At 33.7% G+C, this 17,263-nt stretch overlaps 1 protein-coding gene and 1 pseudogene across 2 annotated transcripts in view; one reads left to right on the forward strand and one right to left on the reverse strand.

Annotated features, from left to right (window-relative positions):
- The first annotated feature begins 253 nt into the window (after positions 1–253).
- CB4H12orf40 (chromosome B4 C12orf40 homolog) overlaps positions 254–17,263 on the forward strand; it is a 57,252-nt gene continuing 40,242 nt past the window's right edge. The window contains exons 1-6 of one of the 2 annotated variants that reach the window (XM_043563326.1): positions 254–288; positions 3,621–3,759; positions 8,240–8,372; positions 8,785–8,818; positions 9,936–10,124; positions 12,722–12,837. In XM_043563326.1, the coding sequence (XP_043419261.1) occupies positions 3,654–3,759; positions 8,240–8,372; positions 8,785–8,818; positions 9,936–10,124; positions 12,722–12,837 (578 nt within the window). In that variant the 5' untranslated portion in view covers positions 254–288; positions 3,621–3,653. Of the gene's footprint in view, positions 289–3,620; positions 3,760–8,239; positions 8,373–8,784; positions 8,819–9,935; positions 10,125–12,721; positions 12,838–17,263 lie in introns of those variants that run through there. The other variant, XM_043563327.1, reaches the window with a different exon arrangement.
- LOC122473602 lies at positions 1,873–2,385 on the reverse strand (annotated as a pseudogene).

Below are 17,263 nucleotides of genomic sequence, written 5' to 3' on the forward strand. Positions count from 1 at the left end.
TTTATAATTCAGATTTTTTAATGTTTTTTATTTATTAGAGGTTAGTCTTTATTACTTCTTGAATTTTCTAAGAAAATTTTTTGAAGTAGTATATGCTATGAATAACATTTTCATAGTTTTCTTTTCAAAAAATAATATAATTGTTACTATACTTTTCGATGTTAATTTCAAGTCTTCAGCCAAAATGGCAATCATTTAAGAAACTAATTTTTAACCATTATATTTTTTTGTTTTGCTTCTTTTTTCAGTACCAGGGTTCTGATCAAGCAGGAAAGGAGAAAGCAAAAGGTAAAAAATATATATATTTTTATTTATATCAGCATTATGAGAACAGTGATCTTCTGAAATATTTTTTGAAGGTTAATAAATTCACCTAAGCAACTAAAAGACTATCCAGTTTTCTCTATTTATAGATAGCTTGTATAGCCAACCATTTTGCTCAGGTAGAGACTTAAAGATCATTGTTGATTCTAGCTCCAACATATATCCCACGTCTGATCACTTCTCACCACATGTGCTATCAGTACCCCAATTCATATCGTTTATTGCCTAGAGTATTATGATGGTCTTAGAACCTGTCTCCTAACTTTTTTATTAGTTCTTTTTCTTACATTGATTTTATTATATAAAGTTGAGCATGTATGTATCTTACAACTGAGTAGTGTATATTCAAGAGAAACGCTTCCACATGTGTACTTTGAGACATATACAAGCTTGTTTGGATCTTTGTTACGTAGCAAAAAGAGGAGAAGGCAAAAGAGAAGGGCGAGAGCCTGGGGAGGGAAGGAGACCATCCAAATGTCCATTAGCAGTAGAATGGTTGAATTGTGGGATACCCAAGTAATGGTACAGCAGTGAAAATGTATCAACTACATAGAATTAATGTAGATGACTCCCCCAAACATAATTTTGAACAAATGTCACAAGTCACAGAATGTAAGCAGTAGCATTCTGTTTGCCAAAAGTTCTAAAACAGAAAAAAAATATGTTCAAAGCTCATAAAATTTAAAAAGCAAGGGAGTGATTATAATAAAAGCAGGATAGTTATTAACTTAGATGATGTCTCACTATAAATTTAACTTGTATTTTCTGTACTACTAATAAGGTTATCTTTTCATCCGTGTTTCCTCTTTTGTGAAGTACTTTTCCAAGTATTTTTTTAACATTTTTTTTAGTGGTGTTGGTCTTTTGCTTATTGTCTTTATATATTTAGAATTTTTTGTTGGTTATATGTGTACTCTGTAGCTTTTATTTTTCTTTTCTTAATGCTGTCTTTGAAGGAAAGTTCCTAATTCTAATGTAATTGAACTTACCAATTTTTTTCTGTTTTATCTTTCATTCCTTTGTAGTCTGTTCTTCATGTAGCAGTTAGTATGATCTTTTAAAAGCACAAATCAGAATTTGTCATCCTCCTGCTTAAAAGCTTCAGTTGTTTTTTCACTGCTTTTATTTTATTATTTTTTAAATTTTTTTATATTATAAAAACTTCCTCTTTTATCAAGATAACATGGAACAGATTTTTTGAGTAAAATGGAAAGTTTCCAATACAATGAAACATAAACCACCATACATACAATACTTGGCAGAAAAAACAAAAGAGCAAGTTTACACAGTCCCTGTAATAGCCATGACCTTATTCTTAGATTAGTTGCTTCCTCCATCTACCAAGTGTATTCTGCTGGGTACAGAGCTCTGCATGGCTTCTGGGGTCGCACTCAGCCAAGGCTGCAGCCCAAATAGCACTCATCTGGCTGGGCCATGGTGCTGTTGGCTCTGCTCACTTGAAGCAGAGCAGTCACCAGCACATTCAAACAGTCTGAATATCCTTTCAATATCAAAGGGAGAAACAAGAAAGTAACATAATAATGTTATCAGAAAGATGTTAGCTTCATTTCTTTGGCTTCTTGGTCAGTGTCCTCCAGAACAAGATGTGAGGTTCTGGTTCATGGATCATATAATGGACCCATCCCTGACTCTGCTGAAAGCCAAGATGCCTCCAAGTTCAGATTCAGCTATCAAATGTGTTTGAGACTGGCGTGGCTATGCCCTTGGGCAACATGGCATGCTGTACTGGAACTCCTCCTTGTTGTATTTGTCCGCATGGTAAATCTGTTTGTGCGATTGTGCGATGTGATCGCTCCACCTGAGGACCTTCAGCCAACCTCTAAACAACTCCCAGCAGCACACCACTGCTTTTAGAGTAATACTGATTTAACCATAGCCGAAAAGGAGCTGAAGGATTTACATCTTCCCTACTTCTCTGACTTTCTTACTACTCACCCTGTTATTCATTGTGTTTTAGCTATACTGAACTTCTTTCTGCCATTCTTCTCTTTGTCTGGAATATTCCTCCTCCAGATATTTGCATGCCTGGCTTATCAACATTGTGTTTCAGCCAAAATATCTCCTCTTAACATTGTTTTTCTCTGATCTCAGCATCTAAGTAGCTCCCCACTCTCTAGTTACTTTCTCTCCAGGACCCTTTTTTAGTCCTCACTCTTCTTTTTCATAATCTCGTATTTAGTTATAAGTTTGTTCTGTTGTCCCTCACCTTCATTAATATATACTCATCAGAAGAGGAATTTTATTATTTTTGTTTATTTTATATCGCCTGTGCCTGGAATTGTGACAAGCAATAACGTAGACATTCAGTAAATAAACCATGAATATAGTCTGTCTCCAAATTTTTTTTTTTTTTTTTAATATTCTAACTCTGGATCATTCTTGTGAATATTTATAAGAAAGGAAAAGACATATGACCCTCCCCCAAAGTGTTGATCTCTAGTTAGGCTTCTTTTCTTTTAAAGGAAAGGTATGACATTTTCAAAGTCATGCTTCCCCAAAGTACTCTTCCCCAACTCTATTTTGTAATCCTTTCATACTCATTAGATGACTTTGTCTTATATTTTAGAGGAAATAGAAGGTATCATGAGAATTATCTCAGATTTCTACTACCAGTTGTGTAAACTATCTTATATCTTCACTAAATCTTTCCCTTCTGTGACTGTGGAAGTACTGTAGTTTCCTCTAGTCAAAGGAATCTGCAATCTGGATTCCATCTTTCTCAGGGACTTCATGGCATCAATTAATTCTTCTCTTTCTTGTATCCTCAACCAGTCACTGTCAACTGGAGGCTTTACACTGATACTCAAACATACTTAATTTTCCCCTATTAAAACAAGTTTTGCTCCCTTTCTGGGTCCTTTCCCTTTCCTGCTATGCCTCTTCACTCTTATCTCCCATTCACTTCTCAGTCCACTCCACAGTACAACCCTTGCTAATGGCAAAGTAGGAGTCATGGAAGGATAACAAAGGGAATTAAATTGGCAACTTTCTACATTTCATATAATTTTTAATCTTTTGATACCGGGGAATGGCTCTGTTTTAAAGTCATTACGTTTAACAAAAGAAAGATTTTAAGAGGCTGTGAAATTAAGAGTTTTTGGGCAAATTATAAGTCATCATGATTGATTTCAGTTTATATGTAAACATATAAAGGGAGTATCAAAAATATAAAAATGTCAAGTCAACTATTTAATAGCATTATTGCTTTTTTATTTTTATGATTCTTCCTAAAACCATATGGCTGTTGTAATAACTTTTATTTTTAATTGTTTTAGGAATATTTTGAAAAGAAAAAGTTAAAATCAAAAATGAAATTACTGGGGGTTTTATCCCCTGTCAAAAATTCCACTGTCAGTTTAGACCTCCTTAACTTGTATATGGTAAATCACATATCTTGCCAGAAGAAAACACCTGGTAAGTCTTTTCATTAGCATTTTGTTTTGACTCTAATGTAATCGTAACATTCAGTTTTCTAATAAAATTGTAACTTTAGAACTCAAAGTATAAATTAGTACTTTTGTTAATTCTTAAAATCTTTTGTGGCTTCATATTTTTAAGTTATGTGTTATATAAAATTAACTTTATAAGGTATGGTCAAACATTATATTGCAGTTGTTTTAGTTACTACATTAGTCTGCTTAGGCAGATAGTTACCAAAGTTAGCTAAAGAGCTAAGGGAATGAATGTCTTTACTGTCTTACAGTATTTAGAGAATTTGTTTGATAGGAGGCAATGAAGAAGGTTTTTCCATTAATGATTAGTTTCATATATCACAACTTGAATAATTTCTTAGGCATTCTTAGAATGTTAACTATAGTAGTCTAATACTTCAAAACAAAGTTCATTTGCCTATGTTTAGAGTCTTCAAGTAAATAAAAAGTTTAGACAGAGTATATTTTTGTCTCAAGGGAACTTGTGTGTGATATTTAATCTTCAAGATAAGTGCTAAAATGAGAGCCTAAGAAATAAGACTGTTCATAAAGGAGGATAGAAATTGCTTATAACTACTGTTAGTATATCCTCTTTTCCTTTCTCTGCCATTTTTGTATCTTACTCTGCAGATGATAGTTTACACAAGGAAATTTAGTTATACTTTAAAAGTAAATATATTATTTATGGATTTTAGCAATAAAATTTTTTGTTGTAAATCTGATTGATTTATTTACCTTCTTTTTCTTCACTTAACGTAATCAGTGTTAACAGCCACAGTCATGATGTTTACTCATTTTATAGCTGAAAGTTTGCACCCTCTGCAAACCTGTATTTCCCCTACTCCACAGTCCCTAGCCCCCAGCATCCACTTTTCTACTCCGTTGCTATGAATTTGACTTTTTTTTTTTTTTTTTTTTAGATTCCATATGTAAATGATACCATGCATTATTTGTCTTTCTCTAGCTTATTTCAGTTAACATGCCTTTACGGTCCATCCAAGTTGTCACAAATGGCAGGATTTCCTTCATTTTCATGGCTGAAGAATATTTTGTCATATGTGTATACCACATCTTCTTTACCCATTCATCCATTGACACACACTGAACCTATTTCCATATCATGGCTATTGTGAATAATGTTTCTGTGAACATGGGAGTGCAGGTATCTCCATATGATGCTCTTTTCATTTCCTTTCAATATATACTCAGAAGTGGGATTCCTGAGTCATATGATAGTTCTATTTTTAATTTTTTGAGGAACATACATTATGTTCACTATAGTAGCTCCATCCATTTACATTCCTACCAACAGCATGCAAGAGTTCTCTTTTTTACATCCTTGCTGGCACTTGTTTATCTCTTGCCTTTTTGATGATAGCCATTCTAACAGGTATGGGTTGATATCTCATTGTGGTTTTGATATGCATCTTCCTGAAGATGAGTGATGTTGAGCATCTTTTCATGTATCTGTTGACCATTTGTATGTCTTCTTTGGAAAAATGTCTATTCAGTTTCACTGCCCATTTACAAAATTAGCTTGTTGATTTTTGGCTAAGAGTTGTATGAGTTCATTATATATTTTGCATATTGAACCTTATTAGATAAATGATTAGCAAGTACATTCTCCCATTCCATAGTTTGTCTTTTCATTTTGGGAAAGATTTTTTTTGCTGTGCAGAAGATTTTTCATTTTTTGTTGTCTGTTTTTATTTAAATTTTAGTTAACATACAGTGCAATATTGGTTCCAGGAGTAGAGTTCATCATATAACACCCAGTGCTCATCACAAGTGCCCTCCTTAATACCCATTATTCACCCACATCCCTCCATCAACCCTCAGTTCTCTATTGTTAAGAGTCTCTTGTAGTTTGTTTCCTTTTCTCTTCTTCCTCCCCCCCTTCTCATATGTTCATCTGTTTTATTTCTTAAATTCCGCATATGAGTCAAATCATATGGTATTTGTCTTTCTCTGACTTATTTCACTTAACATAGTACATTTTAGCTCCATGCTTTTTAATTTTTTTAAATGTTTATTTTTGAGAGAGAGACAGACAGAGCGTGAGCAGGGGAGGGGCAGAGAGAGGGAGAGAGAGGGAGAGGAAGACACAGACTCTGAAGCAGGTTCCAGGCTCTAAGCTGTCAGCACAGAGCTGTCAGCACAGAGCCCAATGCTGAACCTGAACCCACGAACCACGAGATTGTGACCTGAGCCAAAGTTGGAGGCTCAACTGACTGAGCTATCCAGGTGCCCTGATTAGCTCCATGCTTTTTAGTTTGATATAGTTTCACATGTTTGTTTGCTTTTGGTGTCAAATCCAAAAAAAAAATCATCGCCAAGACTGATGTCAAGGAACTTACCTCTTATGTTTTCTTCTAGGAGGTTTATGGTTTTAGGTCATATGTTGAACTTTTTAACCCATCTTGAGGTGAATTTGTGTATCGTGTAAGATAGGGGACCAGTTTCTTTTTCATGAGGCTGTCCAGTGATTTATTTACCTTCGTATGTTTCCTTTCTCCTTTACTTTCTTTTCATTTATATATTCAACATGTTTGAGTACTTACCCTAAGTAGTATATTGGATGCTAGGAATAGAATAGAAAGTTATGGGGTCGGGGTACACTGCCCCAAAATAAGGCACCTTGGCATACTGACTATTCTAAGCAGAAGGAATTTGAGAAGCAGCAGAGAAACAGGAAGGATTCTCATTTGAGAGCTGTCCTCCCTATACCTTGAGGAAAGGAACATCTTTATCTCCAAGACAGAGGGACGCTGAGAACAATCTGAACAAACAAGCCTTGCTGTTTTTGAGGAACATTTATTATGCTTCACTTAGTTCATACCCTTTTTTGTTCAGTCACATTTTCCCACTACTTTCCACTCTTCATCAAACCTAGTATAAAAGTGCTCAGGTTTAACCACTTACTTGGGTCTCTATTTCCTTATAAAGTTTTCCATTTAAAATTTATTCAATAGATTTATTTAATAAAACTCTTCATTTGTATGAAGTTTATTTATTAATTTGTCTTCTGTTATAGAGTCCCTAGCTGAGAATTTAGAAGAGTAGAGGAAAAACATATTTTTCCTTCCCTACAAAAGCAAAAGTTTATTAGTGATGGTATTAGGAGGGGGACCTTTAGAAAGTGATTAGGTCATGATGTTGGAGCCCTCATGAATGAAATTGGTGCTTTTAAAAGGAGACCCCAGAGAGTTCTTCATGCTTCTTTCACTGTGTGAGGGCACAGTGAAGAGACAGCTTTCGCTGAACCAGGACTGAGGCTCTCACCAGACCCTGAATCTGAGAAAACTTTGATTTTGGACTGCCAATTTTCCAGACAGAGAAATTAATTTCTGTTGTTTATAACCATCCAATCTATGGCATTGTGTTAGTGCAGCCTGAATAGATTAAGACTCTTTACTAAAAGAAAGGGCACTGGTGCTGCTGGGCCACTGCTAGAATCAGGGACTTGAATATCATCAAGATTTTTTTCTCATTTTAGATATTAACTTAATTCTCTCAGGTTGTCTTTTTCATTTAGGCTTAAAACTTGACCTTAAAAAAGTAATATCGTTCATCTCTCCTGTTTTGCCACAAGGGAAACACTGAGAGTTGTTTCTTGGTTCTGAGTTTTAAAATTTTACTGAAAGGATACTACCTTGCCCTATTGGTGCCAGGTCCTAGCACTGGAACAATTATTTATAACCACAAGGATGTGATCCTATTATTGATTCATCTTGGGTAAGATGGCTACCCCTAAATCAATTATTTTTCTAGAGACAGGGTTTTATAGGAAGATAGGAAGTTCTCTATGAAAACCATATAGCTGGTGTGTATGTAAAAAGCATTTTTCAGAAAAGGAAAGTAGTTAAAAGTACTGAGCAGACCAAATCGTGATATCTTGTATAAGGAGAGAAAAGGCTTATGTTTCCATCAAGCTTAAAAATCTAGGGGCACCTGAATGCTCAGTAAGTTGAGTATGCTTAACCAACTAGGCCACCCAAGTGCCCCATGAGTGACTGACTCTTGATTTTTGGCTCAAGTCATGATCTCACAGTTGTGAGGTCAAGCCCTGCAGTGGAGCCGACTTAAAAAAATCTATTAAGAGAGATAGAGTTAATGAAGTACAATAAACTGCTGTAAGTGCTATAATAGAGAACATATGTAGTGGTATGGACATGTATTACATAGCATCTGATATAGTTTGGGGGTCAAGGAAGTTTTGGGAGAAGAAAACAATAGAACTGAATTATTATGGCCCTTTTTATGAGGACTATGTAAGATGATGAAAAAGAGATGATTTGAATTATTTATGACAGTTTTTAGTGCTGTAATGACTTCTAGTACATATAGAATATAGGTAGTTTTAGTAGATTTCTGAGATGTACATTTATTTAATGAACATTGTATATTAAACATTGTTTTTAAAAGATTTTATTCTTATTTCTTATAATTTTTTTTCATTATAGAAACTGTGAGAAAACCAACCCATGTGAATATGCATAGAGATATAAAAATGCCCTTAAGAAAGCATGATTTAGAACTTCCAATGTCACCTCACTATATACCATCTAAGCTCTGCATTGATGATGTAGAAAACAAGTAGGTTTTATCTAGGTTGTATATTATTTAGGTATTTAAACGGGTCATTATCAGTACTGTTTTATTCATTGGAAAATGTACGAAGGACTTATTCTTCTAGCTGTTTTTTTTTGGTTTTTTTTTTTTTTGGTTTGGCTGTTAACAGTATTATTAAACTATTAAGACCTTTATCAAATGAGCTAATGTTTATACTATGTATTTTATATGTGTAGTTTGACTTTCCTTATCCTAAAAATGTCTCTTGAGTAATAATATAATTTTTATAAAATTAGAGAATGATTTAGAGTTCTATATGTTTTTGTGTATTTGTATACAACTGTATGCATTTTAAATATATAGAAAAAGATAAGTTTATTGCCAGCTATTTTTTTTAACCTTAACCTTTTCTTTTCATTTGTATGTACTATCAAAGACTAGGCAACAAGAAAGAACTTGCCCCAGTTCAGGTGAGATTTAAAACAAAAATTTTTAAGTTACTTTAACAATTGTGACATACCACCAAATGATATAAATTTTTCAAATATCAGAGAAAATTGTCCTTTAAAATTTTGTTTACTGTCTTTTAAATTATTTTTAAAGTTTTTTTTTTTTATTTTATTTTTATTTTTTATTTTTGAAGGAGAGAGAGAGACAGAGCATAAGCGGGGGAGGAGCAGAGAGAGAGAGGGAGACACAGAATCCAAAGCAGGCTCCAGGCTCTGAGCTGTCAGCACAGAGCCTGATGTGGGGCTTGAATTCACGAACCGTGAGATCATGACCTGAGCCGAAGTCAGACGCTTAACCAACGGAGGCACCCAGGCGCCCCTAAAGTTTTCAATATAAGAAAATTATACCTTAAGAATATTTTAACTGATTGTTTATGAGGAACCCTTTGGAGTTCTAGTGATGTAGATTAGGCCTCTGTGTATATAACAATTGATTCTCCTTGTTACTGATGAGCTACAAGGGATAACTCATTTGGGGATTCCTGATTTGGGTTAATATGATAAGCTGAGAAACTCCTCTCTTCTAGCATAGTGACTAGATTATTTTATATCAAATTATTTTCAATATTTCCACTGATCTCAAGATTATTTTTTTCAATGTATTGCAAATGATTTTTTTTAGTAAATAAAATTTTAATCAAATAGAAAATCTATAGATTGTGATTAAAGCTTGAAATTTTAAGGTTTAATGCTACATTATTATCTTTCTTTGCTTTGAATTGCCAAAATTAAACTACATCAGAGAATGGCAGTGATACCAAAATCTTTTGGAAATCTTTTTACCTGAATTGTGGGTCAGTGAAACTCAAATTTCCTGTCATTTGGAGATGGCATGAAACTTGAGGGTGGATCAGTAGTAAGAAAGGCAGGCGGAAAGGAGCTCTTAAGTACAATTTTAGTTGATAACCTATCATGTCTTAGCCTCTCTCGTCTTAAGAAGTCTTGTTAATTACTGATGAGTTACTTTTCCTTGGAACCTCTTCTGCAGTCCATGACCTTTTCTACTTCTATTTGACTTTCTTCTTTTCTAGTTTATATATTTTGGAAAATCGAATGGTTGTATCTTCTTTTCCTATAGTTGTCACAAGTAATGGACTCAGAAAGAATGTTTGAACCTCAGTTCAACAGAATAGAAAATTGCAGTTTTACTCCACCATCCTTCGCAGCAGAGTTATCTTCTAACAGAAATATTACAAAACAAAATTTCATTCCCAGAACAGCACCTAGTCCTCAGAAAGTTGCATATGAAAAAAAGCAGGATGAGCAGGTACATTTGAATCACTAGACTTAACATTTTATATTATTGTATTTTTATCAAATGCTCTTTTTTTTCTGTTCTGATGGATTTAAAAATAATGGTTGTGAATTGCTATAGATATAGCCAATTTAGGATGTCAGTTAGGTATAATAATTCCTCTTTGGTCAAAATTTAATTGTCTGCACTGTAAAAGATTATGAATTCAAAAACTGGAATGTTCCTTAAAAATATTTGAAATCATCATCCTTTTATAAAATAATTGACAGTGAAATTGAAAATAGTTCAGTATGGGTATATAAGAGCTGATGATGGTAATCACAGTAAATGACTAGTTGGTGATGTCATGGTGGCCCAATTTGTATGATATGGAAAGGACCCTATGAAGAGCAGTACATAATCTCAGTGATGTCATGGTAATCCATTAAGGTAGGAGTTGGGATGGCTTGATTCTTTTTTATGATTTGAGAGGTGACAACTGGTTATGTGCACTTGAATTCAAACTATACAAATCTTTTTGTATAGATAGAGATGTGTAGTGCTAAAATGTTCAGTCATTGAATTCTCTAAAATTAACAATCTAAAAACATCCAGAGTTTAAAATTCTGAAATATATCTGCCATAGGCCATACAAGTAGTCATTTTATTAGATTATATAGAGAGTTTTAAAAAAATAAATAAAATTATGTATTATACTAATGTATAGTGGTAGTGGGGGAAAATGGTTATATAAAAATGATGTCTTGTTAATGGTGATATTTAGTTTTGAATTTTTCCCATTTTTTTAGCATGCACTGGTTTTATGCCATATTTCTGTATTTGTCACTTATAAATGAATTTATAATTGATAAATTCGTAATTGCAATTTTATAAATTATAGTTATATATGGTATGTTATATATAATATATAATGGTATGATTCAGTTTTATTAAGATATTTATTAAAATATGTTTTCTGTTTTCCAGAGAAGAGAAAATGAAGTATTATATTCCAGTGATATGTTATCCTTACTAATATAAGGATCCATTAACTTTGGAATGATATAATAAAAACCATTTAGTTATTAGTTTGCATTTTATAAGACTAAAATGTGCATCCTAGATAGATTATGGGATAGAGAATAAAACTCTCTGTAATCTCTACTTAAATAATCTTTGCTTTTAGGCTGCAGGTTAGTGATTATCTCCAGAGGGGTAAATAACAATATACTTAATACCCAGAAGAGAAAATTAAAGAGAGAGGCTAATGTTCCTGTCCAGGATGTAGTGTCACATTGTGAAGTATTAGAGAAGTCTTTAATTGCTTATTTGGAGTGGTTTCAAAAAAAGTGAGAAGAATTAAAATGAAACTGTAAAACAAAAAAAATGAGTTGAAAAAACAGGCTAGAAGAAAAAGTAGGCTTTGGCTTCCTGGTCTTTGAAAAAGTAGTATAGAGCCAACATATAGTATTCTCTTCTCTTTTGGTCTGTTTTTGTGTTTCTCACTTCATGAGATGACTTTGTCCCTGCATTTCTGTCACTGTTTCTTTGAAACTGAGATGTGAGATGTATTTCCAGACATTACTCTAGCTCTCCCTGACTTTTGACTCCCCCTCTTTTTCTGAATATCTCTTTTGTTTTCCCTTGTTTCGTTTTGTTTTGTTTTTTACTGACTTTGTCACTGGTTGTCTTTGGACTTCTCATTTCTATGTTTCATGGCTAATAAATAAAATATGTTACAAATATAAATTATTATTACTGGATAGATTAGTGTTGGGCCACTGTAATGTCATACATTATATGGTACCATCTGTATTAACACATGGATTACCTCATCTGGTTTTCACAAGTTTTTCCATATGTTCCCCATTTTGGACTCAATGATACTGATATTCAGAAAGATTAAAGTAGCATTCTAAAATTACTCAGTAAATGGAAAAAACAGATAAGTACAGCTAGTTCTTTTTCTTTTTTTTAGACAAATAGTTTTCTGTCAGAGATAATTTGCTCAATTGTATATAACCATTCATCTATCTATGGACATTTGGGCTCTTTCCACACTTGGACTATTATTGATAGTGCTGCTATAAATATGGGGGTGCATGTGTCCCTTTGAAACAGCACACCTGTATCCCTTGGATAAATACCTAGGAGTACAATTGCTGGATCATAGGGTAGTTCTATTTTTAATTTTTTGAGGAACCTCCATACTGTTTCCAGAGTGGCTGCACTAGCTTGCATTCCCACCAACAATGCAAAAAGAGATCCTCTTTCTCCGCATCCTCGCCAACATCTGTTGTTGCCTGAGTTGTTAATGTTAGTCATTCTGACAGGTGTGTAAGGTGGTAAAAAATATATATATTTGTTAGCCTCTGAGAAAATGGTACTCCTCATAGTATCAGTTCTGTTATTTTAACAATCATGTAAATACCGGTATTGCTTTTATTGCTAGCACATTATTTTGTTTTCAATAAGGACACAATTAGTTTCTTTTAAACTAGAAAAGACTTTTTTTTTTTTTTTTTTTTTTTTGCATATAGAGATCCACTTGAATGGTATTTTATGGTAAATAATTTAAATTGTGTATATGTACATTTACCACTTTGGCAGATTCTTCTTTCTTTTTTCAGCTCATTAAAGTTAATTATTCTAATAGTTTGGTTTCCAAATTAAATGAAAATCAAGATGCTCTCAGTCCATCATATAAAACAGCACAATTTGGGTCATTATTCGAAAGATTAAACAGGTAAGCAAAGATTTTTAATTTTTTAAGTAATCTCTACACAAAACATGGGGCTCAGACTTAACCCTGAGATCAAGAGTCACATTCTCTACCAACTGAGCCAGCAGGCGTCCAGGAAAGCAGTTTTTGAAGGAAATAAAGAGGCTGCAGCATTCTTTGAATATTAATTTGATTTTAATGGACACATTTTCTTTAGAAATGTAGACAGACCTAAATAATACTTCTAGAAAAAACACTGGAAGTTAAATGAGCATTTAATTAAAATAGTTTTAAGTAATTATTTTCTAATGTGCACAGCCTACCTTTCAATTATTTAAAAAAGCTCTTTTGAGCCAACGTGTTTGCATTTGTTTTATAACATTCATAAATTGCTAGTTCTTTTTCTGTATCATAAACATATTTATTTTTCATATTTGTGGTAGTTGATCAGTGCCCCACTTTTATTTTCTAGCTATTTGTATATAAATCCTGGCTCATTGTTTTAAAATCCATTAAACTTGTAAAACCAGTTTGAATCACTCTTGGTAATCGTGGTGAGAAACCTTGACTCTGTAATCCTATCCCAGTATTCCTCATTTTAGTAAATGACACTACTGTTCACTCACCTGCTTACACCACAATTAAAGTTGTCCTTGATTGCTTCCTTTCCTTCAACTGCCAATATCTGTTACATCAACAAAGTATTGCCAATTCTGTACTTTAATAAACTTTAAAGTTAACTACTCACATTTCTACCTCAATAGGTTCCATCCCAGTCTAAGCCACTGCTGACTATAGCCTGGATAATTGTAATAACCACATAACAGTTCTTTTTGTTTTCTCTGTCCTGAGATCCATTTATTATTATTATTATTTTTGCAGCTCTATTGATGTATCATCAACGTGCAACAAACTGAATTTATCTAAAATGTGCACTTTGCTAAATTTTGACCTGTGTCAAATATAATGAACATATTCATCATCATTGGTAGTTTCTTTGGGCATCTTTGTAATCTTCCTCTGGCCACTTCGCATCCCTTACTCTCAGCCTAAGGCACCTGCTGATCTGCTTTCTATTAGTCTGTATTTTCTAAAATTTTATGTAAGTGGCATCATATAGTATGTTGTCTTTTTGGTCTAGTTTCTTTCACTCAGCATAATTATTTTGAGATTCTTCTATGTTGTTTGTTGTGTGCATTGATGTTCATTCCTTTGTATTGCAGAGTAGTATTCCATTGTATGGACACAGCACAATTTATTCATCTGTTGATGGACATTTGGGTTTTTTCCCCTCCAATTTTGGCTATTCCAAACAAAGCTGCTATGAAAGTTCATATAAAAGTCTTTGGACATATGCTTTCATTTCTCTTGGGTAAATATCTGCAAGTGGAATGGCTGGGTCATATGATAGGTGTATATGTAACTTTTTTTAAGGAACCAACAGACTATTTTCCAGAGTGATTTGTATCATTTTACATTCCTGTCAGCAATGTATGAAAGTTCCGGTTGCAACACTTCCTTGACACAGCTGGTACAGTCAGTCTTCTAAGATTTAGTCAGTAGTAGTACAGCTTTCTCCCTCTATCTGAAAGCAGAGCATTCCTATGAAACCTTTCATAAACTGAAATGGTGTTGTAAAGCAAAGAAGCAATTACAGTTAGCTTATATGGAAAATTTTTGGAGCTTTCCCAGACCCCAAAAAATAATCTCCCTTAGGTTTTTCTAATACCTTAGGACACATCTTGCTAATGATGCACAAAATAAATTGGGATAAGGCACAGATGCGCGCAGACACAGTTCAAAGCTGCAGTAGCTTGATGCTGAGATGCTGAGTGTAGTTCTGGGGAAGGAGCCTGGCAGTGCCACTCTTGCTGCTCAGGGTACGGTGTGCATGCTGCGTCTCTGACAGCTTGCTGCAGAACAAACACTGACAGCTGTTTTCACTTCTCACCTTTTTTTTTTTGTAAAAGCAAAAATCCTTTTCAGATTTCCTTGGGTTAGTAAAAATAGGTACTAACGTAGATCCTTTCATAAAAGCGAAGTGGCATAATGTAAGCTTTTGAAAAGGCTGGATACATGTATCTCATTGTGGTTTTAATTTTACATTTCCCTAACAACTAATGATGTTCACAGCTTTTCATGTGCTTATTAGCTATTTGCATATCTTTGGTGAAATGCTTACCCTTTTTATTTCTGTAATTTTCTTTTTGAAGTAAAAAAAAAAAGGTTTTCATTTTGATTGAAATCCAGTTTATTAATTTTTTCATTTATGAATCTTGCATATGGTGTCTTAGCTAACAAATCTTTGCCTAAACCAGGGTCATGAAGGTTTTCTCCTGTCTTGTAGTTTTAGATCTCACATTTAAATCTGTGATCCATTTTGAGTTAATTTTTATATATGGTGTGAAGTGAGTTTCAAAATTCATCATTTGCATTTGTGGAAAGGAAAGAAAATCTTTTCCCCGCTGAATTGTTTTGGCACCTTTGTGGAAAGTCAGTTCACCGAAAAATGTAATTTATTTTTCCCTTGGAATCTCAATTCCATTCCATTGATCAATCATGTCTGCTTTTATATTAGTGCCACGCTGTCTTGATTACTATAGCTGTATTGTAAGTTTTGAAATTGGGAACTACATTAGTCCTTTAATTTGTTCTTCTTTTTCCAAAATGTTTTGGCTCCTAGGTCTTTGCATTTCCATCTAAGTTATAGGATCAGCCTGTCAGTTTCTATTTAAAAAAGAAAAAAGAAAAAGAAAGAGCGAGAGAGAGAAAGCAAGCCCACTTGGAATTTGGGGATCAACTTGGGGAAAATTGTGATTTTAAAATTAGTGATTCTTCCAATCCACAAGCATGAATTGTTTTTCCTATTAGTTTCTTTTTTTTTTTTTTTTGAATGCAGCTTTCATTCATAGTAATATGAATGAAGCTTTCTTCATAGTAATCCTAAATTTGAACTGTTCCAGATGTCCATTAAGAACAGAATATTAAAGGGGTGCCTGGGTGGCTCAGTTGGTTAAGCATCCAACTTCAGCTTGGGTCATGATCTTTCGGTTCGTGGGTTCAAGTCCCACATTGGGCTCTGTGCTGACAGTTTGGAGCCTGGAGCCTGCTTCGGATTCTGTGTCTCCCTCTCTGCTCCTCCTCTGCTTATGCTCTGTGTCTCTCTCTGTCTCTCTGTCTCTGTCTCTGTCTCTCTCAAAAATAAACATTAAAAAAATATTATATGTACACGTGCAACTAGTGAAACATTGTGTGTCAACTCTACTTCAATACAAAGAATAGAGTATTATATAATTATATAATGGACTAATACACAGAAATGGAAAAGAATGAACTACTGATAACATACAGTAGCAAGTAAAAACATGGATGAAACTCCATACCAAAGAGGACCATTGTATAATTCCATGTATATGAAGTCCAAAGACAGCCTTGATTAATGTATGGTGACAGCAAACAGAATGGTGGTTACTGTTGAGAGTTATAAACTTGAGGAGCATGAGAAAACCTTCCAGTATGCTTGAAATGTCCTCTCTCCCCAGCCCCCACAGTTTTATTGAGATATAACTGACAAAAATAAATTCAAATAAATGGTATGCTTAAGGTGTTCAACATGATGATTTGATATACATATATGTTGTGAAATGATTACCGCAGTCAAGGTAACTAGCATATTCATCACCTTATGTAGTTACCTTTGTGTGTGTGTGTGTGTGTGTAAGTCTATGTAAGAGATGCTCTATTAACAGATTCCAAATATGTAATGTATTATTCTAGTCCCTATGTTGTACATTAGTGACAAATATGACTTACTTGTGTTTTAACTGGAAGTTTGTACCCTTTGACTAGCATCTCCCCATTTCCACCCCTGGCCCCTTCCCCAGCCTCTGACAGTTCTGCTCTTTGCTTCTTGGAAGGTGACTTTTTAGATTCCACATATAAGTGAGGTCACATGGTATTTATCTTTCTGTGTCTGGCTTATTTCACTTAGCATAATGTCATTTATATTCATCCATATTGTCACAAATGTCAGGATTTCCTTATTTTTTTATGGCTGGACAATATTCCATTGTATTTAATCTTTAATTTCTCTTAGTGTAATGTATTGTGTTCAATAAAGCCTTGTGCTTCCTTGGCTAAATTTATTCCTAAGCATTTTATTATTTTTATGCTTTTGTGAGTGGTATTATTTTCTTAGTTTCATTTTTGAATTGTTTTTCGCTGGTATATAGGAATACAATTAATTTTTTAAGATTGATCTTGTCTCCTGTGACCTTGTTGAACTCATTATTAGTTCTACTAGTGGTTTTGTAGATTCTTTAGGTTTTTCACTATTACTGGATTATGTTGTCTATAAATAGAGATATTTTTAATGGTTTTTCAGTCTGGATGCCTTTTACTTCTTTTTCTTGCTGACTGCAGTGACTAGAATCTCTAGTATAGTGTTGAA

The sequence above is a fragment of the Prionailurus bengalensis genome, chromosome B4 (assembly GCF_016509475.1).
Source record: "Prionailurus bengalensis isolate Pbe53 chromosome B4, Fcat_Pben_1.1_paternal_pri, whole genome shotgun sequence".
Classification (NCBI taxonomy): domain Eukaryota; kingdom Metazoa; phylum Chordata; class Mammalia; order Carnivora; family Felidae; genus Prionailurus; species Prionailurus bengalensis.